This window comes from Sodiomyces alcalophilus (assembly GCF_042370955.1).
Source record: "Sodiomyces alcalophilus JCM 7366 unplaced genomic scaffold ACRALscaffold_6, whole genome shotgun sequence".
NCBI lineage: Eukaryota > Fungi > Ascomycota > Sordariomycetes > Glomerellales > Plectosphaerellaceae > Sodiomyces > Sodiomyces alcalophilus.
This window is the reverse complement of record NW_027263537.1, coordinates 1,059,789-1,084,059: the sequence shown is the minus strand read 5'-3', so window position 1 is coordinate 1,084,059 and position 24,271 is coordinate 1,059,789. Positions and strand designations below refer to the sequence as shown.

General features: G+C 57.3%; 9 protein-coding genes and 1 non-coding gene across 10 annotated transcripts; 5 read left to right on the top strand and 5 right to left on the bottom strand.

Moving 5' to 3' along the window:
• Window positions 1–419: 419 nt before the first annotated feature.
• ACRALDRAFT_1063144 (uncharacterized protein) lies at window positions 420–2,516 on the top strand. The gene is made up of 3 exons (XM_071016739.1): window positions 420–614; window positions 781–1,171; window positions 1,237–2,516. The coding sequence occupies exons 1-3, from the start codon at window positions 572–574 to the stop codon at window positions 2,327–2,329; spliced, it is 1,527 nt and encodes a 508-aa protein (XP_070873273.1). The 5' UTR covers window positions 420–571; the 3' UTR covers window positions 2,330–2,516.
• Window positions 2,517–2,544: 28 nt separating this feature from the next.
• ACRALDRAFT_2060173 (uncharacterized protein) lies at window positions 2,545–5,179 on the bottom strand (the record flags this gene model as incomplete). The annotated part of the gene is made up of 4 exons (XM_071021907.1): window positions 2,545–2,732; window positions 2,833–4,042; window positions 4,153–4,986; window positions 5,165–5,179. The coding sequence occupies 4 exons, from the start codon at window positions 5,177–5,179 to the stop codon at window positions 2,545–2,547; spliced, it is 2,247 nt and encodes a 748-aa protein (XP_070873272.1).
• Window positions 5,180–5,370: 191 nt separating this feature from the next.
• Window positions 5,371–6,958, bottom strand: ACRALDRAFT_1063143 (uncharacterized protein). Its single transcript, XM_071016738.1, has 2 exons — window positions 6,326–6,958; window positions 5,371–6,260 (listed from the first exon to the last, which is right to left on the bottom strand). The coding sequence occupies exons 1-2, from the start codon at window positions 6,862–6,864 to the stop codon at window positions 5,543–5,545; spliced, it is 1,257 nt and encodes a 418-aa protein (XP_070873271.1). The 5' UTR covers window positions 6,865–6,958; the 3' UTR covers window positions 5,371–5,542.
• Window positions 6,959–8,648: 1,690 nt separating this feature from the next.
• On the top strand, window positions 8,649–10,677 carry ACRALDRAFT_2108462 (uncharacterized protein; the record flags this gene model as incomplete). Its single annotated transcript, XM_071023374.1, has 2 exons — window positions 8,649–8,683; window positions 8,745–10,677. The coding sequence occupies 2 exons, from the start codon at window positions 8,649–8,651 to the stop codon at window positions 10,675–10,677; spliced, it is 1,968 nt and encodes a 655-aa protein (XP_070873270.1).
• A 719-nt stretch (window positions 10,678–11,396) lies between these two features.
• ACRALDRAFT_2028702 (uncharacterized protein) lies at window positions 11,397–12,468 on the bottom strand (the record flags this gene model as incomplete). Its single annotated transcript, XM_071020548.1, has 2 exons — window positions 11,397–12,073; window positions 12,144–12,468. The coding sequence occupies 2 exons, from the start codon at window positions 12,466–12,468 to the stop codon at window positions 11,397–11,399; spliced, it is 1,002 nt and encodes a 333-aa protein (XP_070873269.1).
• A 1,175-nt stretch (window positions 12,469–13,643) lies between these two features.
• Window positions 13,644–16,604, bottom strand: ACRALDRAFT_1081355 (uncharacterized protein). The gene is made up of 3 exons (XM_071019144.1): window positions 15,189–16,604; window positions 14,888–15,106; window positions 13,644–14,811 (listed from the first exon to the last, which is right to left on the bottom strand). Exons 1-3 carry the CDS (start codon window positions 15,965–15,967, stop codon window positions 13,980–13,982), a joined length of 1,830 nt encoding a protein of 609 aa, XP_070873267.1. The 5' UTR covers window positions 15,968–16,604; the 3' UTR covers window positions 13,644–13,979.
• ACRALDRAFT_2036201 (uncharacterized protein) lies at window positions 15,916–16,604 on the top strand. Its single transcript, XM_071020795.1, has one exon. It carries the CDS (start codon window positions 16,142–16,144, stop codon window positions 16,367–16,369), a length of 228 nt encoding a protein of 75 aa, XP_070873268.1. The 5' UTR covers window positions 15,916–16,141; the 3' UTR covers window positions 16,370–16,604.
• Window positions 16,605–18,080: 1,476 nt separating this feature from the next.
• On the top strand, window positions 18,081–19,712 carry ACRALDRAFT_1063141 (glycosyltransferase family 33 protein). The gene is made up of 2 exons (XM_071016737.1): window positions 18,081–18,645; window positions 18,702–19,712. Exons 1-2 carry the CDS (start codon window positions 18,232–18,234, stop codon window positions 19,653–19,655), a joined length of 1,368 nt encoding a protein of 455 aa, XP_070873266.1. The 5' UTR covers window positions 18,081–18,231; the 3' UTR covers window positions 19,656–19,712.
• A 157-nt stretch (window positions 19,713–19,869) lies between these two features.
• Window positions 19,870–19,971, bottom strand: ACRALDRAFT_t206. The gene has a single exon. It is a non-coding gene; the product is annotated as a tRNA-Val (tRNA).
• A 211-nt stretch (window positions 19,972–20,182) lies between these two features.
• Window positions 20,183–23,385, top strand: ACRALDRAFT_1081353 (uncharacterized protein). The gene is made up of 4 exons (XM_071019143.1): window positions 20,183–20,851; window positions 20,922–21,026; window positions 21,084–22,397; window positions 22,478–23,385. Exons 1-4 carry the CDS (start codon window positions 20,450–20,452, stop codon window positions 23,201–23,203), a joined length of 2,547 nt encoding a protein of 848 aa, XP_070873265.1. The 5' UTR covers window positions 20,183–20,449; the 3' UTR covers window positions 23,204–23,385.
• Window positions 23,386–24,271: the final 886 nt, after the last annotated feature.

Below are 24,271 nucleotides of genomic sequence, written 5' to 3'. Positions count from 1 at the left end.
TTGGGGAAGAAGGAACGACGACTGGAAAGCCTCGCGTTGAAACACGACATGGTCCAAGTCCAGAGGCAAGGTACAACGTACAAGCTATTGTTCGTACTTAGCTAAGCAAACAGGATGACGAGTGGCGACGAGGTGCATGGATTAGGTACGTACCTACGGAATAAATGGGGACACTGTTTGTCAGCAAGAATAGAGTAGTGTACCTACTCAGTACATTGAATGACATATCAGTAACGGAGGACGCATGGTACCGAGTACTTTCGCTTGCAGGTCCGATTGCCGGTGACGCTAATCACTCTTATCCAATCAGAGACATTTCCAGCAATTACGTGATTGACGCTAGCCAGCTTCCCCAGTTTGAACGTCTTTTTCCGAACGACCGCTATCGTAGTCATCCCCTTCTTCCCCTCCCCGGATTTCGCAAATGACTCAAGAAAGGAATAGGAAATTTTGAAAGTGCTCGATATTCCAAAGTCCAAGAGTGCCTCTTGTCTTTTTTTTACCAATTCAAACCACCATTGCATCAGGGGACTGGCGTGGATTCGTCTAGATAAAGTCATCACATAGCGCCATGGCCGCGACAGAGGTCAAGGCCGAGAACCGGCCGAAATATGGTCAGTACAAAGTCACGTTTTCTGTCTCACGCGATCCCTCTATGCCTTCACCTATGCCTTCACCTCTCTGCCCCTCCACCCTCTACCCCTCTACCCTCTATTCCTCCTTAACGTCAACCTCTTCCTGCGTCCTCTTCACCAAGATCAGTGGCTGAATACGTCCAAGAAAGAACTCAATCGCAACCCGAGAACCCGTTTGCCGCTCTCATCCCCGACCAAGAGATAGCCATCATCCCGTCCTTCACCCTCGAATCCGGCGTCACCCTCAGAAATGTCCCCGTCGCCTATACCACAAGAGGCACCCTGTCTCCCCAGGGCGACAATGCCATGGTCATTTGCCATGCCTTGACCGGGAGCGCCGACGTCAGCGACTGGTGGGGTCCCCTCCTTGGAGGTCCCGGGAAGGCCTTCGACACCTCGCGCTTCTTCGTGGTTTGCATGAACAGTCTGGGTAGTCCTTATGGGACAGCGAGCCCCGTCACCGCCAAGGACGGCGACCCTTCCAAGGGCCGCTATGGACCCGAGTTTCCTCTCACAACCATTAGGGATGACGTCAGGTGAGTATACCAGAAGGCCAGGTCATGACAGTTTTATGAGAGGCTCACCAAATCCACTTTTCTAGGCTACATAAGATGCTACTGGACGATCTAGGAGTGAAGCAGATTGCCGCCGTCATCGGTGGTTCCCTGGGCGGCATGTTCGTCCTGGAATGGGCCTACCTGGGCAAGGAGTACGTCCGGTCCATCGTGCCCATCGCCACATCGAGCCGTCACAGTGCCTGGGGCATCAGCTGGGGAGAAGCACAGCGCCAGAGCATCTACGCAGACCCCAAGTACGAAGACGGCTACTACTCTTTCGAAGACCCGCCCACCACCGGCCTAGGCGCCGCCCGCATGTCGGCCCTCCTGACCTACCGCAGCCGCAACTCGTTCGAAGCCCGATTCGGCCGGAACACCCCCGACCCCTCCAGGCGGCAGACCATCCGCGAGCGGCCCAGACCCGCCACCCCGTCCGAAGCCCACTTCCACATCCACAACGACGGCCACAGGGTGTCGCGTGCCGGCCTGTCGCGCCACAACAGCCAGTCGTCCGTGGCGAACAACACCCCCGCCGACGGAGGAGAAGCGAAGAGCGGATCGGCGCCGTCGTCGTCACCCCCTTCCACCGCCGCCAGCCAGACCATGTCGGCCGACCCGCAGTTCCACGGCCCGCAGACCGAGACCAGCCTGACCGGCGGCGAAAAGCTCCCGACGTCGACCTACTTCTCGGCCCAGTCGTACCTGCGCTACCAGGGCGACAAGTTCGTCAAGCGCTTCGACAGCAACTGCTACATCGCCATGACGCGCAAGCTCGACACCCACGACGTGTCGCGCGACAGGGCCCCGACGGTGGCCGAGGGCCTGGCCATGATCGAGCAGCCCACCCTCGTGCTCGGCATCGAGAGCGACGGGCTCTTCACCTTTGCCGAGCAGGAAGAGCTGGCCGCCCACATCAAGAACGCGAGGCTCGAGCGCATCGACAGCCCCGAGGGCCACGATGCTTTCCTCTTGCAGTTTGAGCAGGTGAACCGATACGTCTTGGCGTTTTTGAAGGAGACGCTCGCCGATATCATGAACAGGGTCGGCCGGCCGGCCGAGGAGGAAGAGGGGGTGGGGAAGCTGACCAAGAGCAGCACCTTTGGCGAGGCCGAGGTGGATGACATTACAGCGTGGTAGTAGGTGATTCCCAGGTTGACGACAAGGATATCGAAGCATATGATACGTATGAAGTAAAAGCGACGTGATCCAGATGGCCACGATTGATCTTGGTTTCAAGGCAGCATTCTGATGACTTTTCTTGAAAGTGAATTCTCATGACTCCGTGCTATTATGGCCCATACCAAGTAAAGGACTCCTTAAGAGGAAAAAAAAGAAAAAAGAAAGAAAGGATATCAAGCTATAAACTTCCCTCCACAAATCCCACAGGCTTCCCCAAACGAGCCACGGGCATCAAGACTAACCCCCTGTTTCTGGGCCGCCTCCTTCATCTTGGCAACCGTAAGACAACGACGGCCGCAGACACCGCAGGCACGCGAGATGCCAGGGGCAAGGATGGCCAAGCCGGTCGTGGAACACGTAGCTGCAGCAAAAGACCGTTGAGTTAAATAGAAACAAAAGAGGAACAATGTCCAAGGGGAGATGAGAGGGTGGTAAAGGGGGGGGGTGGCCATGGAACATACCAAACGAGTGCCTCATCTCGCAAACAGAGTAGCGTCCAGTATCCGCAAGGACGCCCTGGCAAAACAGACACCGCTGGGCCTCGACGACAGGTCTCATCGCCTCCCGCAGCGCCGGGTTCAGCGGCATCACCGGCTCGCCTTCACTGGCAATGGTACTGGGTACCGGCGATCCGTCTCCGTACATCCAGTCCCACATGCGGGCTTCGGTGGTCAGGCGCCTCACGGTGGTGGCTGTCGCGTTACCACCACCACCACCACCACCATGATGACGATCCGCTCCGTTCCCCGGCGCAAACAGGACCTTGGTGCGAATCTTCGTCTCTGGCCCGAGAGTGCTGTGCTGCGATATGAGAACGGCCGTGGTACCGCCGCCGGGCCAGGCGGCGAGGTCCCAGATTCGGACGCGCCAGGGGTTGACCAGCTCGGTGTTCTCGTCGAGGTCATCGAAATCAAACTCGTCGTCGTCCTCGTCCTCCTCGCCGTCTCCGAGTTCCGGCTGCCCTACTTCTTCTTCGCCGCCGCCCTCGCTGTCCGAGTCCAGGTCGCGGCTCGCCAGGGCCTTGGGGATGGACTGGCTGACCGTGCTGGCGATGGTCTCGGCCCACTGCGGCATGGATGATGGGGCGTCCTGGTACTGCTGGCCATCACCTGCGGGGGTCTCGGCGGGGAGTGGTCCGTTTTCCTGGAGCCAGTTGGTGTTGCTCCCGGTAGCGGACATGCGGACGAGGGTGTAAAAGGGGCCGGCGGAATAATCACTGCCATCGGCAGGGGGGTGGATAACGAGGCCAGTGACGGGGTTGGTAGAGGTGCAATCTTCGGGATAGGTGGTGTTGCAGACGCGAGTCGGGTGCATTGGAAGAGCATCGGCAGCTGGCGCGTTCATAACGATGCGAAACGGCTTGGCCTCGAACGGCGTGGCAATGACGCCCTGGCAAATCTTCTTCTCCCCGTCGGTCCAGATGACATCTTCCCATTCGATAAAAGATTCTGGCCGGAGGTTGATACAGATCCCCAGGAGGTCAAACTCCTCCACCGTAACGGACGCTCTCTGGCCCCTCTCCCAGGCAGGCGAGACGATGATGCGCCGAAAGCCGACGTAACTGCGCGTGGTGTGCGCCAGAATGGCGGTCCTCTTATCGCCGTCGAGTAGCCAGGGACTCCATTTCAGTCCAAACGCGGAACCGTAGGGGACAAAGTCCGGATGCGTTGCCTGTCTTGACGTCAACATGCTTTCGGTGACGGGGGAAAAACAAAAAAAGAAAAGGAGGGAGCAGAGGAGAAAAAAAGGGGGGAATGAAAGGAGGAAATGAAAAAACTCACGCTGATCGGGGGATGCGGTCCATCATTCTTGAACCTCGCCATCTCCTCGACCCTCCACGCCCAAGGCGAGGAACCCTCCTTTGGCTTTTCCGACTCGAAAAAATCGACGCGCAGAATGACAATATCTTCCCTATGGCTACGATACGCCAGCAGGGCACGTCCTGGAGCGACCTCGCGTGCCCACGAGAAAGCCACAATCTTGTCCCTGGGCAAGTGGCACCCCCCTCTCGCCTTGCGGTCGGGCAGGGGATACGCATCACCCACGGCCCAGAGGACGCGCCACGCGTCGAAGCTCCTGGTGCTCTCGCTAATGTCGGCGACGGCGGCCGGGTCCTGGCCATAAGCCATGATGGAGCCGCTGGTGAGCAGGACGGCCAGGACGGGGCGCAGGTTATAGCCCAGGCCGGCGGGGGACCATTCCAGGGCGACGGCCTGGCCGATGGCCGAGCCCCAGCCGGCGGGCAGGCTCTTGCCGACGCCGTAGTAGGGCTGCTCCTCGGACCATTCGGTCAGGGGGAACCGGATGCCGGCGGACTCGAAGAGGTGGATGTTGACGCGGGGGTCGGGCCTCTTGGACGTGGCAAACTGGCTGCCGTAGGTGCTGTACTGTTTGGGCCTATAACCGTCCGAGTCGGCATCGTCCTCGTTCTCGTCGGCTCGGTTGAGCTGACGGGCCCGGATGAGGTCCGGGTCTTCCGTGGGGATGGGGAATTCGGGGAGCAGAATGTGCACCGAGTCGTCGGCGGCAATGGCCAGCTCGGCGTCGCAGGAGATGGCGAGGGAGTGGGGGTTCAGGGGCCGTGATTTCAGGGTGATGGTGGCCAGAAGGGGGACCTGGTCTTGGTGAGTACTCTTGCTCAGGTGAGCGGCCACATATATGTATATACATATGTATATATATACATATATAGTACGCCAGGGAAAGATGGCCCGTGATAGAGCATAGAAGCACAGAAATAAGGACGGATTCATAGGCATGAGGAGAGAGGAGTGAAGAACGTAGGCCTCTCACCTTGACGTGATCCATTGCAGAGTGTTGATGAGAGGTACGTCCATTTCTCTATACATCTGGGCCGTAGAAAGTTGGGTGGAAAGACGAGACCTCTGCAGATTCCCCTAGGGTATCATGGTGAATCTTCAGTCTTGCGATGCCGTGAGATCATGTCGATGCGGAAGAGAGAGCCGTGCAAGTAAAAGTAATTCTTACAGTAGGTGAAGGGGCGGATAAATGTCGGTTGAATTAAGTAATGTACCTAATGTACATTTGAGGTACCTACCTAGGTACACAGCACGTATGTAGGTACGTACACATCGGTGGTCGTTCGGTCTGAACATGTTAAGATGTAACAAATAGAATGCGCTCCAAATAATCCCTACGTATAGTTCATGTCTATGACTTCGACTTGGCCGTCTTTCCAACTCGGTCTGTACTCTTCCCAAGGTCTCGTTTCCTCCCAGGCTCCAAGTACGACGCCAAGAGCCACAGAGCCGCACAGCCAGCAAGCGCGGTGGCGCCCACCATCTTCCTCGCCCACCCGTTTTCCTCGGTCAGAGGTTTAGCAAACCGCACTCTCCTCGTTTCGGTCCGCGGCGAAGCTGGTTCCGCAGCATTCGTCGCGTTCTGTAGAGACGCCAGCCCCGCCGCCGCCGCGTCCTCCTCGTCGGCCTTTTGCCGCAAAGCGTCGATCGTCCTGCTCAGCTCCAGCAGTTCCTTGTCGAGGGCGAGGGTCTCGACGCGGTCGACCTGGACGTTTTGCACGTTGCCGAAGAAATCGGTGATGCGGCGGCTGCGGGCGGCTTCCTCGCCGCCGGGGAACAGGTCGTAGCGCACGCCCGGGTTGGAGTGGATCTTGGTCTCGTCGTAGCTGTCGAAGAGCTCGCCGAGGGTCTTCTTGCTGCTCATGTCCTGCACCTGGTTCTCGAGGAACTCGAGGTTGTAGTAGGTGAAGCGGTCGATGACGGCCACGCCCACGTCCTGGTCGGCGTGGTGGGAGTAGGACGACTGGTCGAGTTTGGACGAGCCCGTGGCGATGATGTTGGGCGAGTAGAGCTTGCTGTACATTGTGTTTGCTTGGCACGTGTCGATCATGAAGAGGATTTCGTGGTATCTAGAAAGATGGAAGGTTAGTATGTCGTTGCTCGGCGTGGATGGAGGTCGAGAGTCCATAGCCACCTCTTCTTCTCCCACATCTGCTCAAAGGCATCGGCCAAATCGAACGCGCCAATCTCCTCGGCATCCTGAAACTTCAAAAACTCGTTGCCGCCGTGCCCGGTCATGTAGATGAGGATGTTGCTCCGGTCGTCGGTCAGCAGGCGCTTGCTGCGGGGCATCTCGGCGCCGACGCGGTCGGTCAGCAGGCGGATAAAGTTCTCGACGGTGACCTCGTAGCCGCGGTAGTCGACCTCGATGTTGTCGCCGTAGAGGTCGACGGCGCGGTCCGAGTTGCTGTAGACGGTGCCCGGGAAGGCGTTGCGCGGGTTGCAGGCCATGTCGTCCGGGAGCATGAGGATGATTTGCGAGTCGGGGATGCCCAGCCTCTTGACGGTGCGGTAGATGGACAGGACGTTGGACATGTGGCGGTAGTTGAACCAGAAGCGCGAGGTGCCGACCAGGACGGCCCAGTTGCTGGTGTGTTCGGCGAGCGTGGTCGGGGCGAGGGCGGCCGCCGCCGCCAGCAGGACGGGGACCCGGAGGAGGTCACCTATCCTCATGGCAACGGACTGCGGATTGAGGTGATGAGGTCTATACAGCGGAAGGAATAAAGAGAGGCGTCGGCTGTTTGGTTTGCGCGGTCCCGGCGTGTCTGGAGAGATCGAGGGGCGGATCGCTGAGGATTGCGATGGTCTCCCAGCGCACGGACCCACTTGCATGTAATGCCATGAGTACATCGAGGTACGTACAGGTAATTACATACGTACCGCGACTACTTTTCTACTCGTACACTGCGATGTCTCAGATCCCCTGGAATTGATCCGTCGCAAAACGTCTCAAGAATGCATGCAGGCATGAGTACACTACAACGTACAAGTATTTTTCGACATACTTCGTACAACGTATTCCGTAACCTTGTTCGTACCTTAGGTACCTATTCGTAGATCACCAAAAGACAATTCCGTCCGGGTAAGACTCCTGGCCCTGCCAGGTTAGTAGTCACCGAGTCACTTCAATTCCGGTCTGGTCTGATATGTTTCGGTCAAGACATCCCATCATCATACATGAACGCGACGTGACGCCATAGTCGACAGGTCGGGGGAAAAGGAGCTCCGATGCCGGCCACTGGGACGGGCCGGAAACCGAGAAGAGGCGCGGTACCGAATTCACGGCGTCAAATGGCGACTGCGCCCCCAAAATCCCGCGTCGTGTACTTCAAAGCGGCGGCCACCACTACTCGCGCTAAGGGCAGGGGCCTAGACCTGTCATTTGGGTCATTTGGCATGATCATGTGGACGGCAGATGATTTTGCCCACTCGTATGACTCGTCTATACTTGTAGGCGGTCAAGTACGAAGTAACGGTTTGAATGTCCTACAGCCTTTCTGCTGGTAATGTACTGGCTGTATGTACATATGTACAGTACCTAGTACAGGCACAATTCATTTGAGTGGACGGACAGCTGCGAAGGAATCCTGTTCAATCGTCAATCCTACGTATTTTTTCCTTTCCCGTTCCGGAAATAAATACATAAAATCATCTTGATAGGATCAAAAATCCAGGGGCACCAAGAAGCCATCTGCGTGGCATGTGAGAGGAACAAAGAAACAAAAATAAGGACCCAAAAAATAACAAGCTTTATCCCAGTAGTACATCACATGTATCTGTCTCTCCCACTTGGAATAAGGTACGGTACGATAAAATTTAGCCCCTCCGATGTAATTCTAATTCCCCGCCTAGGTACGTCTCTTGGTACTCATACTTTGTGTATCCCAATGGTTGACTCCTCTCTCTCCTCTCTCGTCTCTCGTCCTGTCACTCATCACCAATATTTTCTCCTCTTCCCACGCTCTACATTCCTCTCTCATCAGTCTTCCCGCCCATGACGTTGGCCCAAGGTTCCCCTTTCAAGGTCGCCGCCTACTAAGAGTACTTCTTTGTTCTTTCTTGATCTGCCTTTCGCAGGCCCTCCCATTACTACCGTTTGTTCTACCCCCTTCGCAAACCACCCAGAAACCACCCCGCCCGTCTTTCCTTGGACATCGACAAACGTTTCACTGTTTGCTCCAGGCGCTGACATTCCACTCAAATCGTCAAGTCACGTCGCACTTCACTGGACTCCCCTCTCGCCCCCCCAACTTGGACCGCTTGGCTACCCCTCCATGTCCTGTGTAGCTTTCGAGGCTGAGAACAACGTGAACCTCCCAGCAACCAATCGGCAAATAATCAGACCTCCTCTACGGATAACAGGCAGGATACAAGACTTGCGTTCGCCCAGTCGTTGCCACCCTTGACACCCGACCGATAGAACCCGATAGTACACCTCCTGTTCTTGCACTACAACCATGGGGAAACCCCCCGCATATATTTTTGTGGTCAGGTTGGTGGGACCCTGCAACTCCCTTTTGGTCTTCATAGAACTGACAGCTCTTTCATCACAGGCACGGAGCTCGCCTCGACCAAGCCGATAAAACCTGGCATCTTTCCGCTCAGAACCCATACGACCCGCCCCTGACCTACGGCGGCTGGCGTCAAGCCCAAGCAGTCGGTGCGAGGATTGCCGCCATCGTCCGCGAAGCCGAGTTCGAGTCGGAACAAGCCGCCAACGAGGCCCGCGCCGCCGGCATCCACAAGAAGCGGAAGAGATTCCGCGTCGTCGTCCACACCTCCCCTTTCCTACGATGCGTACAAACTTCCATTGGCATCACCGCCGGCCTCGCCAGGCCGATCTCCTCTACGACCGCTTCCCCAGCACCGCAGTCGCCCCCTGCCACCGCCACCGCCGCCGCCACCGCCGACGCTCTCCGCAACCTCTCGCTGCGGGACACCTTCACCGAGGAGCCCGAGAAGAAGTTGCAAAAGACACCCCTGCGCATCGACGCCTTCCTCGGGGAATGGCTCAACCCCGAATACTTTGAATCCATCACGCGCCCGCCTCACTCGGACCAGATGCTGGCTGCTGCCAAAGTCGCCCTCCTGCGCAAGGAGGTGATTCCGCCCCGGCCGCATTCCAGCTCCATTTCGCAGGGTCACGATAAGCTCTGGAGCAGTCCCGTCTTGTCGCCGACCTATGAGCGCACCAACTCGATGGATTCCAACACGTCGTTCGGTCTCGGCTTGGATCACGGCCCGGCCATGGCGTCGGTCTTTGGCAGCAGAAGACGAACCGACAGCGGAGCCAGTAGCTCCAGCCAACGGGCCGCCGCCGCCTCCGCCGTCTTCGCCGATCAGGAGGACGCCGGCTACATCGCCCCGACCCCGCACTACGCCGCGTCCACCGCCAGCAAGATCCCCGACGGCTATGTCGCCCATGCCCGCGACGCCTGCACGGCCCCGGACTACCAGTGGGACACGTCGCAGAGCCCCTGGCTCTGGGGGGACGGCGGCGAATACGGCGAGGAGTGGATCACCATGCACCGCCGCTTTAGGAAAGGCCTCCAGCGTCTCGTCGACTGGTACGCGACCACCGACGACCCGACCAACCTCGTCACCAAGCTCAGCGCCGCGTCGCCCCTGCTCGGCACGTCCCAGGCCTACGAGCCCCTCCCGATCGAGACCGACGAGGAAGAAGCCGAGTCGGTCGTCGTCCTGGTCTCCCACGGCGCCGGCTGCAACGCCATGATCGGCGCCATCACCCGCCAGCCCGTCCTGATGGACGTCGGCGTCGCCACCCTGACCATGGCCCAGCGGAAGAACGACGACCCCATCGGGCCCGATGCCCCGCCCGCCAGCCCCGACGCCGACGCCGACGCCGCCACGACGCAGCCCAAGGTTCCCGTTGACCAATACTACGACCTGAAGATCCAGGCCAGCAACGACCACCTTCGCAACCTCAGCACTTCGAGCTCCGGCCTGCGTCGCAACCCGTCCGTCTCGTCCAACCCCGGTTTCACCCCTCCCCCTCACCCCAACCCCCACCACTCTCGCGGCCGAGTTTCCACCATGAACTCGGCGTATCCCGCCACCAGCGGCAGCGGCCTCAGCTACCCGGATTTGGGAGGCATTGTTAGTAGGAGTAACTCGGCCAGCGCCAATCTCGGGGGCCCGCGGACGTCCTCTACTGCCTACACCCCTTCCCGGCGATTAGGCTCCCTCAGCATGTACAACGGGATCACGGTCGGCAGCGGGGCCACCAGCTTCACGTCGCAGGCCAATTCGGGCGTGCCCAGCCTATGGACACCGACAGCGGCACCGTCCCTGCTGAATAAGAAGAACGACGAAGAGGAAGAAGACGAGGACGACATGCTCCCGGACTTTGATGGCACGCGGAGGTTCAGTCTAAAGTCCGTGTCGGCGGAGACCGAGGACGCGACTGCGCCAAACCCGCCGCAAAAGGACGGGACAGGCGGCAAGGCGATCCATTCTCCGGCCTAGGCGTGCGGGAGATGGCTCGTCGGGGGGACGCAAACCGGACGTTCGGGGGAGAATACCGCCAGTGGTGTGGTCTCGACTGGGCTATAGCAAGTAAGCCAGGAGTCGAAGGCCTTTGTTTCCTTTCCTTCCTTTTTTTCTTTTTTTTCTTTAACATCGGTTATTGCCTCGATCCGAGAGGCGGGCAATTGGCGGCGTTGAGGGTCGCTTGGAGTATGGTTATTTCACAGGCAGGAATACCCAACATGTTGATTCTGACGGACAAGGGAGGGATGACTAAAGATTACCATTCATAATATGACGAGAAGACAGGAAAAGATGCAGAGCGATTTGCAGCTTGGCTTCATTGTATGAGCGTTCGTTTGCGCATATACGGACGGAGTATGGTATGGGATAGGATAGCGAAGGAAAAGCACAAAGTACTTGGTACTTCGCAAGGTAGTACAGCAGCACAGGAGATACATCTCAAGTCTTCTCATTCCACTCTAGAGGTATCGCTCTATGAACCTATCTACTCTCTATTGCAAGGCCAAAAGAAAAAAGAAATGAACATGGAAAATGGAAAATGGAAAATAAAAATAAAGACAACAACCGCATATGCCGATGACGCTCGGTAATCTTCCATTCGCACGAGCCTAGCCAAAGCGCTTGCTAGACAACAAATGCTTGTATATACATGTACTCTACCCCAGTTTTGATCCTATTTCATCTTCCCTCGCCACTCACCCGCCAAAAGCCTTGTTCATGGCCTGGTGAGCAAGCTCGACGCCGAGGAAGGTGGCCGCGTTGGCGGGGACGGCACGGGCAAGGGCGGGACCGAAACCGGGGAAGAAGGCGCGGAACCCGCCCTTGGCGTAGAGTTCCCTCACGACGCCGCCAATGGACACCGACCCCTCGGCGGTCTGGAGGCGCGACTTGACGGTATCGACGGGGAAGACGGGGATCCACATGGCGACACCGGCGGCGGCACCGGCGGCGGTGACGGCGAGGAGGCTGAGTTCGCCCTGGGGCTTGCCGGTGGCCGGGTCGCGCGGGGTGAGGCGGCGCTTGATGTACTCGTAGGCGGCAAAGTAGGCGGCGGAGCCCGGGCCGTCGCGGGCGAGGGTGGCGGCGGAGCCGCGGAACACGGAGCGGATGCCGCCCTCGCGGTAGAGCTGGCGGACGACGTCGGTGGCGCCGGTGTAGCGCGGCTTCTCGCCCGGCTTGAGCTTCTGCGACTGCACCTGGAGGATGACCTTGACGCGCTCAAAGGGCGCGGTGATGGCGGTCATGGGGATGGCGGAGAAGAAGCCGGCGGCGGAGGTTTGGCCGATGGTGAGGGGGGTGGTTTGGTCGGGGTTGGCGGAGAAGGAGCGGACAATGGTTTTGCCTAGGTCGTAGCCCCAGAAGGAGACGGCGACTGGTCTGGTTAGTTGGACGGAGGAGAGGAAAGAACGAAAGGACGAAGGGAAGAATGGGAGAGAACATACACATGGGAGTGACACCGACGAGAGGGGCCGACACGCCGGCGTAGAGACCCCGCGCGAGACCATCACGGGCGACGCTCTTCCTCACGACATCGATGGCGCTGGTGTAGAGACCCCTTTCGGCGGTCTGGAGGCGGACCTTGACGAGGTCAAAGGGGTGGCCTACGACGACGGCGCAGAGGCCGCCGAAACCGCCGGCGGCGAAGGAGCGGAGCTGGGCGAGGCCGGCATTGACGGTCTTTGGCGCCTCGGCCTTGATTTCGGTTTTGAGCTCGTCTTTGGATGGCGGGAGGGAGGGTATGGTTGTGGATTCGCTAGAGGGGGCCATGCTGGCGGTGTTGTCGTGATCGGTGGGAGTAGAAATGTGGTGAGGTGGAGGTAGAAGGTGGAAGAAAGGGAGGGGAGACGAAGGGAGAGCTGCCGATAATTCTTCTTGCTCTCTTTCCCCTTGTCGCGTTAAATTGTTTCCCTTTTTCTGTTTCTCCCGACGGACGACTCTCGAAGCGATGGCTGGTTACGTCACAGCCTTGGATCGTAGCCTTGTTCAATCGAGTACTCAAAATCACCTAGCGATGGGTATATACGAAGACGAGCGAGATGAGAGTTGCGAGAAGAAAAGAAGCACAAGGAAAGAAAAGCAAGTGTAAAGAAAAGCGAACAGTTGGCTGTGGTCGCGTGAACGGAGGGTCGAGTAGGTAGGTAAGAGCAAAAGGCAAGGCTCGTGGATCACATGCGTTTCCTCTGGTTTTAATTCAATACCTAGCCCTGGTCCCCTCTTTTTGTCCCCTCATCCCTCCAAGGCAGGCTCGTTTTTCTTGCGTTCGGCCGAAGCTTGCCGTGCCTCGGCCTCTCGGCTCTTTTCTCCGTGGTCCGTCTTCACCTAAGGTAAGGTACCTATGTACCGTATGCAGGGAGCTTGGGTTGTAGGTACCCTGGTACCTGATTCGGTGACGCGGGGTCAATAGCGCGGTACCTGACCTATGCGAGTCTCGAGTCTCGTGACCGACGTGCTATTTCTGCTCCCCCAACTTAGCGTGGGGGTCTACCTCCAAGGTCTCTCCCTCCACGGCAAGCTTCTCAACCGTCCTAACGAGGCGGACTTGTTCAGGCAGAGAAAAGTCACCAATCAATGAGCCGTTGCCGTGGAATCATCGGGACTCGGCCGAACGGTTCAGTCCGGCGTGTTCCTCCCGCGCTTCACTGGTCAACTCATCATCTTCTTATTCCCCACCTAACCCCGGAAACCCCAGATTATCATGCCTGCTACATGATAGAGACGGGGATCATCGTACGAAGTAAGCACCGCCTCACGGCGTGTCGGGCGGACGGGCAGAATACATCCTCATAACGAGCCTCATCCGCTTCATACATTCATTATTCTGTTATCAATCCGCCGTCATCACTCGACACCACACCTCTCATGGCCTTGGGTGTGCATCATCCAGAGCTGAATTTTATTAGTATCTAACATTGTCAGTCGAGAATCTAAATTCCCGCATATTTCTCGTAAAAGAATGCAAAATTAGATGAATATGTACGTCGGGTTCCCCGTGTGTATCCCAAGTGAATTGATCCAACTCGGGACCATGGGAGATGGAGAGACCCTCTATGCACCCGTATGTCAGACAACAATAACAATGCAGGCAACGCACTCTTCCTCCCAAGAACCACCAATGCAGCAAGACCTATGCGTCTAACGCTCTCCCTTCTCCATATTCAAAACCCTCCTCTATCAAGAATGCATCGTCTCAACTCCCCAAGACCTAATCATCTAATGATGTCTAGTCGTCTAGTTTGCTGCCGCACAGTCGCAATGGGAAACATGCTGCCCACCCCGCCCTAGAAAGCCCACGGGCTCGGCAACCCCGTCGCCGCCGGCGCCGACCGCCCAGCACCGCACCAGCAAGACCCATCCCCCTCCCGCTCCACCTGCACCACCACATCCATGCCATTCTGCGCCAGGTGCGCCCTCACCCTATCCCGCACGTCGTCCAGCCCCGCCCCCTTGGCGGCGACCACGTGCACGAGGCCCCTCAACCTCTCCCCGCCCCCGCGATGGTCATGGTCGCCATCATCATGGTGGTGGTGGTGATGACCGCCGTGCCCCCCCGCCGCCGTCTCGTCCATCCAAAACTTGGGCACGCTGTACCCCACGACGCCGCGCTGCTGGGCAATCCCCGCCAGCGTGTTGCGCAGGTTGTACTCGACCGTCTCGGGGATGCCCAGGAGCAGGTTGCGCGCCGACGACACCAGCAGCGGCCACGCCGCGATGACGATCAGCACCGACACCAAAAGCCCCGCCGCCGCGTCCCACCACGCGTACCCTGTGTACATGGTCAGGAGCGTCGACACCACCACCGCCACGCTGCCCATCAGGTCGGCCAGGACGTGCAAAAAGATGCCCTGCATGTTTTCGTTTTGGTGGCTGTGGTCGTGGCCGTGGCTGTGGCTGTGGCTGTGCCCGTGGTCGTCCGACTTTTTGTGGCTGCCGGAACAGCCGCCACCGCCGCCGTGGCTGTGCCCGTGGTGGTGGTGGCCGAAAGCCACGAGGCCGACCACGTTGACGAGCCCGCCCAGGGTGCTGACGGCCAGTAGCTCCTGGAGTCTCCGGGGTGGCGTCCCTTCGGCCATGCGTTCGAACGCCTCGCCGATGATTTCAACGCTGAGTAGCCTGTGAAGCATTAGCGCTGTCTTCTTCTTCTTCGTTCTTTTGTCTCCTCTTCTCTTTCGCTCCTGGGACCACTCACATCAGGAGAATGCCGTTGGCAAACCCGCTCAGGGTTTCTATTTTTCCCAGGCCATACGGAAACCGCTCGCTGGGCGGCCACTTGCTCATGACCGACGCGCAGAGACCCACGAAGAGGGCGAAGCAGTCGAAGAACATGTGGACCGTGTCGCTGAGGAGACCGATGGATTCGGTGGCGTGGGCATACCATGCCTGGACGGCCATGAAGGAGAAATTGAGCCTGCGTTGGTCGAGTCAGCCTATGTTCTCTACGTGAACAGTATTGATGTCCATTTTAGCACGGGAGATTCCACCAGACTCACGAAAGAAAATAAAGGATCCGTCTTGAGTCTTTTTCGACAAGAATGGCGTGTAAGAGTGGGACGTTTGGGGAGTAGCGCATGAGGATTCTTGAAAAGAGAGAGGGGTTGACTGGTTCGCGGGTGTTCTCGTGGTGGTGGTGGTGGTCGTGTTCGGAATGGCCATTGGCATGGGCCTCTTTATGCCCATGATCGTGGTGGTAGCCATGGTGGTCGTGATTGTGATCGTGGTTGTGATCGTGGGAATGCCCCGTAGCGCTATCGGGCGGTTCGTACCACTTGGACGTTGCGCTCATAGGGGTGAGGAGCTCGCGGCCGCTCGGCGCCATCTCAGATTTCCAGCCATCTACCTGCGATAAGGGCGTCGGAGGAAGTTTGCCCCTCGTGTGGAAGCCGTGCGTCGGGTCGGTCCGCAAGGTCGGGAGGTTAGAGAACCGCGGCGAGGCTTGGCCGTGATTGAAGTCGTGTGCATCGGCCTGGCTCAGGTTCAGGGTGGGAAGGTGCGAGATGGAGTGGGAGGGGGTGTGGCCATTGGCTGGACGGGAGGGAGGAGGATGCGACTCGGGGTTGTCGTGGGACAAGGAGCGGGCGTGTCCCAGGTGCGGCCTGTCGGGGTCACGGCTACGGCCGAGGCTCTGGGAGTGGTTGTGAAGGCTGCCGGAGCCCATGGTGGACTTGGGCGGCGGTGGATGCGGCGGCGAGTGCGAGTGCGAATGGGAGTGCGTGTGTTGGCGGTGCGCATGCGGCAGGGCGGACGAAGGAAGAGCGTATGACAAGGTCATGACGCCCAGTTGCTTTGGAGACGAGGGAAAAGCCTATTGTCCTCCAACTTCCTCTCTGTATTTTTATTTTGTCCACTATCACGGTACTCTAAAACTTTCAGGGTGTCGGTCGGGTCAGGATGGTATCGGAGTCGGCTCGGTTCGGTTCGAGTCGAGTCAAGTCAATGCAGTGCAATGTGCGTGCTCATTCAAAGTCAGGCGCTGTCGCGGTGGCAGAGTCGCGGTGACTGCCGGTATACTCAATCTCGTGCCTCGAAATGCGACGTCGTGTTTGATGCAAAGCAAATGGAGGGCAGTCGAGAGACCGGCAGGGGCGGGGATGTGCGGGACGTGCAGGACGTGGGAGTTGAGCGAAGTCTCAGACTCGCAGGCGTTGAGACGTCTCAGGTAGGAAGACGGTAGCTAGACAGGAAGATGCGTGTCTCGCTGCTGACTCTTCTCTTCGCCAATTTAGCGCGTGAAGGCGCAAAGACAGAGGAGGACGTGGCGGAAGAGGAGTGCGCCGTCGTGGTGTTGTGTAGAGAGAATATGTGGTGGAGGTGACTTGGACGACGATGAGTTGACGAGCTTCTAGAAGGTGGAGAAAAAGGAGAAGAGGGGAAAGTCGTCCTTGTTGTCCGTTCGTCTGTTCACCTGCTCGTCTGAACCGGGAAGGTGGTTGGGTAGGATGGATGATGGATGACTGGTGTTTCCCCTGAGTCCAGAGAGGTACAACGTACTTGGGCCTGAACCGCCCGCTGGCCGTTCCCACCACTCCAAGTCAACCCCTGCAGAATCAATCGGGGCCCCACCGGATGAAGAAGTGGGCACCACAAACGTTCTGGGCCCAAGCTGTTCTCATTGGCCGTATGTCTCATGACTAAGGGCCAAGCCTAGCAAGCCCGGTTGATTAATTTGCTCCTGGGAATCCCGCCATTTCTTCTAGTCACTCATCGTCATATCAACCGCAATGGCACCCGAATCATGCCCAATGCTCGTCAGGACGATAAAAAATACCCATAGAAAAGAGAGCAAAAAACGTACAAAATGCTAGTGTCACTCTGGCCAGGATGGGAGCAGGGATAGTTTGCACTCCATCGCACGTGTACATCGTCGATCACTGCCGATGCTACTCCGATTGATACTGGTCCACGTGAATCGATGGCAAGACGTTACTATAAGTGGGATAGAAACACGGCAAGTCGAAAAAATTGGATGAGAATATGGCTAGTAAATAGGTACTTTGTAGAATGCGACGACTAATATATACCTACGTCTACGCACCTATTAACTCCTCCGTTCAGTCCTGGTCAGTAATACAAGGTCAAGTACGAAGAGGCTTTCAGAAACTTTCTGCGCCAGATCAAAAGAAGAGGAAATCAATAAGCCTGAGGATACACATATAGCCCAAACAATAAAGCCACCGGGCAGGGCCAGCTCCCTTTCTGGCAGTCCAGTCTAGGGAACCGTACCTTATGAAGCACTTGCCGAGCACACGATAGTGTACATTAGTTCAAGATGGAATTCTTCACTACATACTGTAATCGCCGAAATCTGGCCAGCGATCGCCTATGCACTCAAAGTGTCTTGTAACGCCATCCTGTTCCATAGGCACGACTTAACTGCGACCAAGGTGGAAATGACGGATATATACCTCTGGGTAAGGGAATATAGGAATAAGTTTGGTTATCACGAGTTAAGGACTTGACTATTCGTATATCGAGCCAGGCCTGTAGCAGCGATATCTGCTTCCCCACACGAAGCATCGCAGGTACAGTGACCACGGTGACGCGACACAAGCGCCGAGCAATGTACTGTTTCCCGCCCTCATACATCCTCCACTTGATTTGATCCACCTATATCTCCTAAAACTCCCCGGGTAGGATTCTGCTTATACCGTTCTTAGGATATAAGGGCTTCCTAGATCTTCTACTTCGTACGCAATATTCGTAAAGCTACTTTAAACCCAGGATAATCCTCTACCAAACATCGGTACGGGGTACATCTGGGTACATCTCGATGTGGGGCGGGCTGCAGTGACTCAGCCACAGTTTCGACGCATTTAGACTTTCAATCTGTACACAGTAGTCCACTGTACTCGAAGCTCGTGGTCGACTTGCTGTACTCAGTACGCCACAGCCAGCTCACGTAAACCACGTCCTCACCTTCCCTCACCTTTCCTCTCCCACGCACCGAGGTGGTGATGTGAGTTCCAATCTCAGTCCATCTATCCTCGACTCCCTCGACTCCTCCTCACTCATACTATCCACACACCACACGGTAAAATGTGGTCACTGGGCGTGCAAGTGGCCGTTCTAGCCACATGGCTACTTGCTCTCTTCGTTCACAGCTTCGCGCCTGCCAGATATAGGCCGTCAGCCAATGCCAGGCACGATCGCATCCAAGTTCTCGTCCTGGGAGACATTGGAAGGAGCCCGCGCATGCAATACCATGCCATCAGCGTCATCAGGCATGGGGGCAAAGTCGATCTCGTCGGCTACCACGAGAGTCCGCTGCACCCTCATCTACACCGTCATCCGAGGGTCAACGTCTTCCCTCTGCCGCCGCTGCCAGCTCTACTCAAGACCAAGGTTCTGCCGTTCTTCATCGTCGGTCCCCTCAAGGTCCTCTGGCAGATGATATCCATATTCTACGTCCTAGCGTATACCGCGCCGCCCGCCCGCTGGATTATCATTCAAGTACTTACATCTTGAGCCCTCCATATGTATCTTGAAACCCCGGCTAATGGCTTTAGAACCCCCCCTCCATCCCAACCCTCCACCTAGCCTACCTCATCTCCATCCTCCGAGGCAGCCATCTGCTCGTCGACTGGCACAACTACGGCTGGTCCATCCTCGCCACCACGCGGGGCCGCGCCGACCGCTTCGTCAACGCCTACCTCGAGTACGAGTCCTTCTTCGGCCGCATCACCCCGACCGCCAACATCACCGTGACCGACGCCATGGCCCGCCAGCTGCGCCGTCCGCCCTACCGCTTCACCAAGCCCATCCTCACCCTGCACGACCGCCCCGCCGACACCTTCCAGCCCATCACCGACCCGGCCCACCGGGCGTCTGTCCTCGCCCGCATCCCCGAGACCCGCGATGCCGCTGCGAGCATCGTGCGCGGCGACGTCCGGCTCGTCATCAGCAGCACCTCCTGGACGCCCGACGAGGATTTCGGCCTCCTCCTCGACGCCCTCGCCTCGTACGCCGCGGCCATGACGACCGACGCGAAACCCATCCTGGCCGTCATCACGGGCAAGGGTCCGCAAAAGGCCATGTACGAAGACAGGATTGCGCGGTGGACGGCCGAGGGCCGGCTCCCCGGCGTCCAGATCCGCACGGCCTGGCTCTCGACGGACGACTACGCGGCATTCCTGGCCTGCGCGGACCTGGGCGTGTGCCTGCACAAGTCGAGCTCGGGCGTCGACCTGCCGATGAAGGTGGTGGACATGTTCGGCGCCGGGCTGCCGGTGGCGGCCTACTCGGACTACGAGAGCTTCGGGGAGCTGGTGCGCGAGGGCGTCAACGGGTGCGGGTTCGAGACGGCGGGGGAGCTGGCGGGGATACTTGCGCGGCTTCTGGGCGAGGAGGGGAGGGACGAGCTGGCGAGGCTGAAGGAGGGGGCGGTGGAGGAGGGGAGTCGGCGGTGGGATGCCGAGTGGGATCGCGTCGTGGGGAGGGTTGTTGGCCTTGTTGATCCGTAGGCTGTTTGTAACGTAGTTTTAAAATAGTTAATACAGTAATACGGTCAGTCTATTCGTGTGGGGGTGTTCCCGTGTTCGCCAACCAAGACTGTAATCGAAATATTCAGTGACAAAATGACGGGATCGAGATTTACTTGACAAAAAAAAAAAAAAATGGCCCACGCAAAAGACGGCGCAAAAAAGAGAGCATCGTAAAGATGGCTCGTCGCAAGCTTGATTCAGGGGAGGCTCGAACTCCCGACCTTCAGTGAACCTCAATCAGTTTTGAACCGATTGAATGTTAGACTGACGTGATAACCAACTACACCACCGAACCTGCGATGGGATGCCATGCGCGATTTTCGCCATATTGCCCTTGGCGCATGTGTGGAATGAGAAGTCTCGTGATAGTGGCTTAGGTGGCTGCGCCTCTTGTTTCTGTGGCTGACGACCTCTACTTTCGGGACTAGTTATTCCGTCACCCGAAGCTAACATCACGGTCGTTGCCTGGCCTACTTCGTATGCAACAGCTGCTGCCTCATTGTGCAGACGCGTCCGCCTGTGCAAGATGTGCAAGAGGCCCAGCACTGAGGAATTCAACATGCTCAGCTTTATGCCTGACTGGCGGTTGCCCAAGGTCCCCGAAGTCCCCGATAAGGCCGACCGCATCGACACTTTGCCGAATACATAGGTGCTTTAGATATACTAGAGTGCTTTTCCCTCCTTTGCCTATATATTTACTCTCTACTCCCCCTACCAGCCCATTGAACTACCTCTACTTACAGATACCCTGACCTCGAGCCCTCTCGGCATCCATGTTGCTCCAGGAAGCGACAAGGCAAGGCGATACAATGGGCAGCCTTCAAGATGGGACGGCCAACACCCGAAGCGACGATGTCTACGTCGGCATCATCGACAAGCTACGCGAGTACGGTATGGCGGACAAAGTATCTCTGCCTCAACTCGTTGCCGTCGGCGACCAGTCGTCTGGAAAGAGCTCGCTCCTCGAGAGTATCACCGGCTTCACCTTTCCCCGGGCGCCCAGCCTATGTACCCGCTATGCCACTCAGATTACCTGCAGCCGGGATCCCATCGAGGGGATAGACATTTCCATCATCCCGGGTCCAGACTCGAACGAGGCCCGCAGGGAGCGTCTTAGGAGCTTTAGAAGGTCGCTCAAGATGGACGACTTGGAACTTTCCGATGTGTTTGCCGAGGCAAGTTTTGTTCCGCGTCTTGCCATGGCATCTCCTACTCCCCAGTCTCCTGGCTGACCTTTTCGGATAGGCCAACGTGGTTATGGGGATTCGGTTAGGCGAGGATGACCCTGCGTCGTCCGAGCATACCACGTTTTCGGAGGACATACTCAAAATCGAGATTAGCGGACCAACTGTAAGCCGGAACGCCACTGCCTGGGTTGTCGAGAGCCGTGTTTGATGAATACCCCAGCAACAACACCTGACCGTGATTGACGTGCCGGGCATTTTCCGCACCGCCACGGAGAATCTGACTACGGAAGAGGATATCATTCTCGTACGGAACATGGTCAAACAGTATATTGCCGATCAGCGCACCGTCATCCTCGCCGTGGTCCCCTGCAACGTCGACATTGCCACGCAGGAAGTGCTGAAGCTCGCCAAGGACGTCGACCCCGATGGACTGAGGACCTTGGGCGTGCTGACCAAGCCCGACCTCGCCACGGAGAGGGCTACGCAGAGCGAGGTGTGCGACCTGGTCAGGGGCAAGAAGCATCCGCTCCGCCTGGGGTACTACGTCGTGAAGAACCGCGGATCGGACGATACCGACGACTATACCGAAGACGACGGCGGCGGCGGCGCCGACGAGGGCAAGAGGGAAGCAGCCCTCAAGAAGCGGAATGACGCCGAGAAGGCCTTCTTCAGCGGCGCGCCCTGGTCGGCGCTGAAACCCACCAAGAGGGTGGGCATCCAGTGCCTGGCGTCGGCCCTCCAGGACCTCCTCCGGGCCGTGACGAAGAAGGAGTTCAAGAACGTCACGGCCGAGGTGGACGCGCTCCTGCGAGCCAGGAGCGCCGAGCTCGAGCAGATGGGCGAGTCGCGCGAGGATGCCGGCCTGCAGCGGCGTTACCTGGGCCGGGTGAGCAATGAGTTCCAGACCATCGCCAACAGCGCTCGCCACAATCAGTACGCCCGGCCGTTGTTCGCGTACTGGGAGCTGCGGCTCGTGACGCGCGTCGTACGGCTGCTGGAGGATTTCGACGGGGCCATGCGGACGAAGGGGCATACGCGCAACTTTGAAGGCGAGACGGAGTCCAATGGGTCGAGTCCGAAGCCGAACCCCGTGCCAGTGTCGGCGCCGGCGCCGGTGTCAGCACCAGTGCCGGTGTCAGCGCCAGTGCCGATGCCCGTGTCGAAGCCACCGGTGTCGGTGTTCAAGTCGGGACCAATGCCAGTGCCAGTGACAGTGCCGACACCAGTGGCGACGCCAATACCGACGCCAGTGCCGATTCCGGTGTGGAAGCCAGTACCGGTGTCAAAGCCAGTGAGGTCTCCTAGCTATGAAAAATTCGAGGAAGCTCTGGAAAAGTATCCCGAGCTGGATGACATTGTCAAGGAGGTGAGGTCTCCCAGCTATGAAAAATTCGAGGAAACTCTGGAAAAGTATCCCGAGCTGGATGACATTGTCAAGGAGGTCGATTACCAATGTCCAAAGCCACAGGGCGACTCGTTGATGAACCACATTGAAAAGGTTTACAACGATTCGCGCGGCGTGGGACTGGGGACCGTAGGTTTTTTTTCCTTCTTTTTGTTATTATTATTATTATTATTATCATTATTATTATTGTCAGTGGCTCACCTCTACAGTTCTCCGAAGCCGTCCTACCCGAAGTATTCAAGGAACAGACCAAAAAGTGGCAACCGCTCGTCCTGTCGCACGTCAGCAAGGCGATTCTGATTGTGCACGATTTCATCGCCCAACTCCTCGACCAAGTGTGCCCCGACCCGGAGATCCACGCGCAGCTCATGGACGTGCTCTTGCGCGACAAGCTCCGCGCGGCGTACGAGCGGGCCATGAACCAAGCCGAGCTCCTGCTCAACATCGAGCGGCACGGGCAGCTGATGACGATGAACCCGTACTTCAACCACAACGTGCAAAAGGCCCAGGGCGAGCGGCTGGTCGAGGCGCTGAGCAAGGCGGCCGACGCGCCCGGCCCCAGCCTCTTCCCGCAGGACCCTGGCGCGGGGCGGCTGACGCTGCAGCGGGCGGCCATCGCCGGGGCCGTGGCGGACCGGACCAACGCGGAGCAGGCGCGGCAGGAGATCCACGACATCCTGCACAGCTACTACGAGGTGGCGCGGAAGCGGTTCGTCGACGTGGTCTGCCAGCAGGTGGTGTTCCACCTCTTGCTGGACGCGGACGACAGCCCGCTGCGCATCTTCAGCCCGGACCTCGTCATGACGCTGGATGATGCGCAGCTGGCGGCCATTGCGGGCGAGGACCCCGTCACGCGGGGGCGGCGGGAGCAGCTGGTTGGCGAGGTGGCGGGGTTGAAGAAGGCGGCCCAGGCGGTTAGGCTTGGTGCTCGTTAGGCTGTAATGTATTCATCGGGACGGACTAGAAGGCTATAAGTTAGAGCCTTTGTTCCGACTGTCTAATTGACTTTTCTCACATACCTTCTTAGAACCCGGGTCTCAGCTCTGGTAGTCAAAATCATATCAGCACTGTCTTCAGTTAGCCGAGTGTCAAAGACTGTGGTTTAGAATTATAGATATAGATGCGCGGTAATATGAAAGGTAATACACGGGTTCTGTCTAGTCTCTAGATTTAGTTGGAATAATGAGCCTTCTTATTTCATTATATGTTTCCTCTTCTCAAGGCTCTCCATGCCCAGGCCGAGCTGAGAGCCACTTGCCAAGTGATGGAATAGACGATGGTGTTACAGTAACTCGATACAAGTGTCGAGCAGATGTACTTACCTACGCACACCTATAACGTGGTGTTGTAAGTACTAAGTACATCGGCTCGACAGTTTTGTCTCGTCACTGTATCAATGCTGAAAACATTGGCACCTCAATGTCTCTAAGAAAGTGTTAACTATATAAGATGCATACACACTCTCTACACAATATATATGCATTATATATCATAGTTACTTGACATGTCTCCCAGAACTTCAGCCTACATCTCAACTATCTGGAACCAAAACAAGCAGTCTTATCTCAGCCAAGTAGAGGCATCTGGCCTGGATAACATAGTTAACTAAGAAGAGACATTCACTAACATGAGTTGGGATACTCAACCCATCTATATACCTACCTAACTAATAAAAGCTCACGCCATCACAAAGACATACGTAGTTGCCCTTTTACTTAAAGTCCAGCTCTAAGGGCAACTGCCAATGCACAAGGTGCTCTCTATAATAGTTCTGGCAGGAGGTTATATTCATAGCAAGGGTGATCTTCTCTTCCGTTCTTTCGTCTTCGTCCTTGCCATGAAATCAAAACCCAGAGCAAGAGCGCGCCCCTTCTTCTTATAACTGATCTTGCCGTAATTACAGACTTACTGCCTGAACAATATATCTGCCTGCCTTTGCAATCACTCTGCTTTCCTTTCCCAGGAATCTTGGTATAAATATCTTTTCCTAGACCTACCTTTCT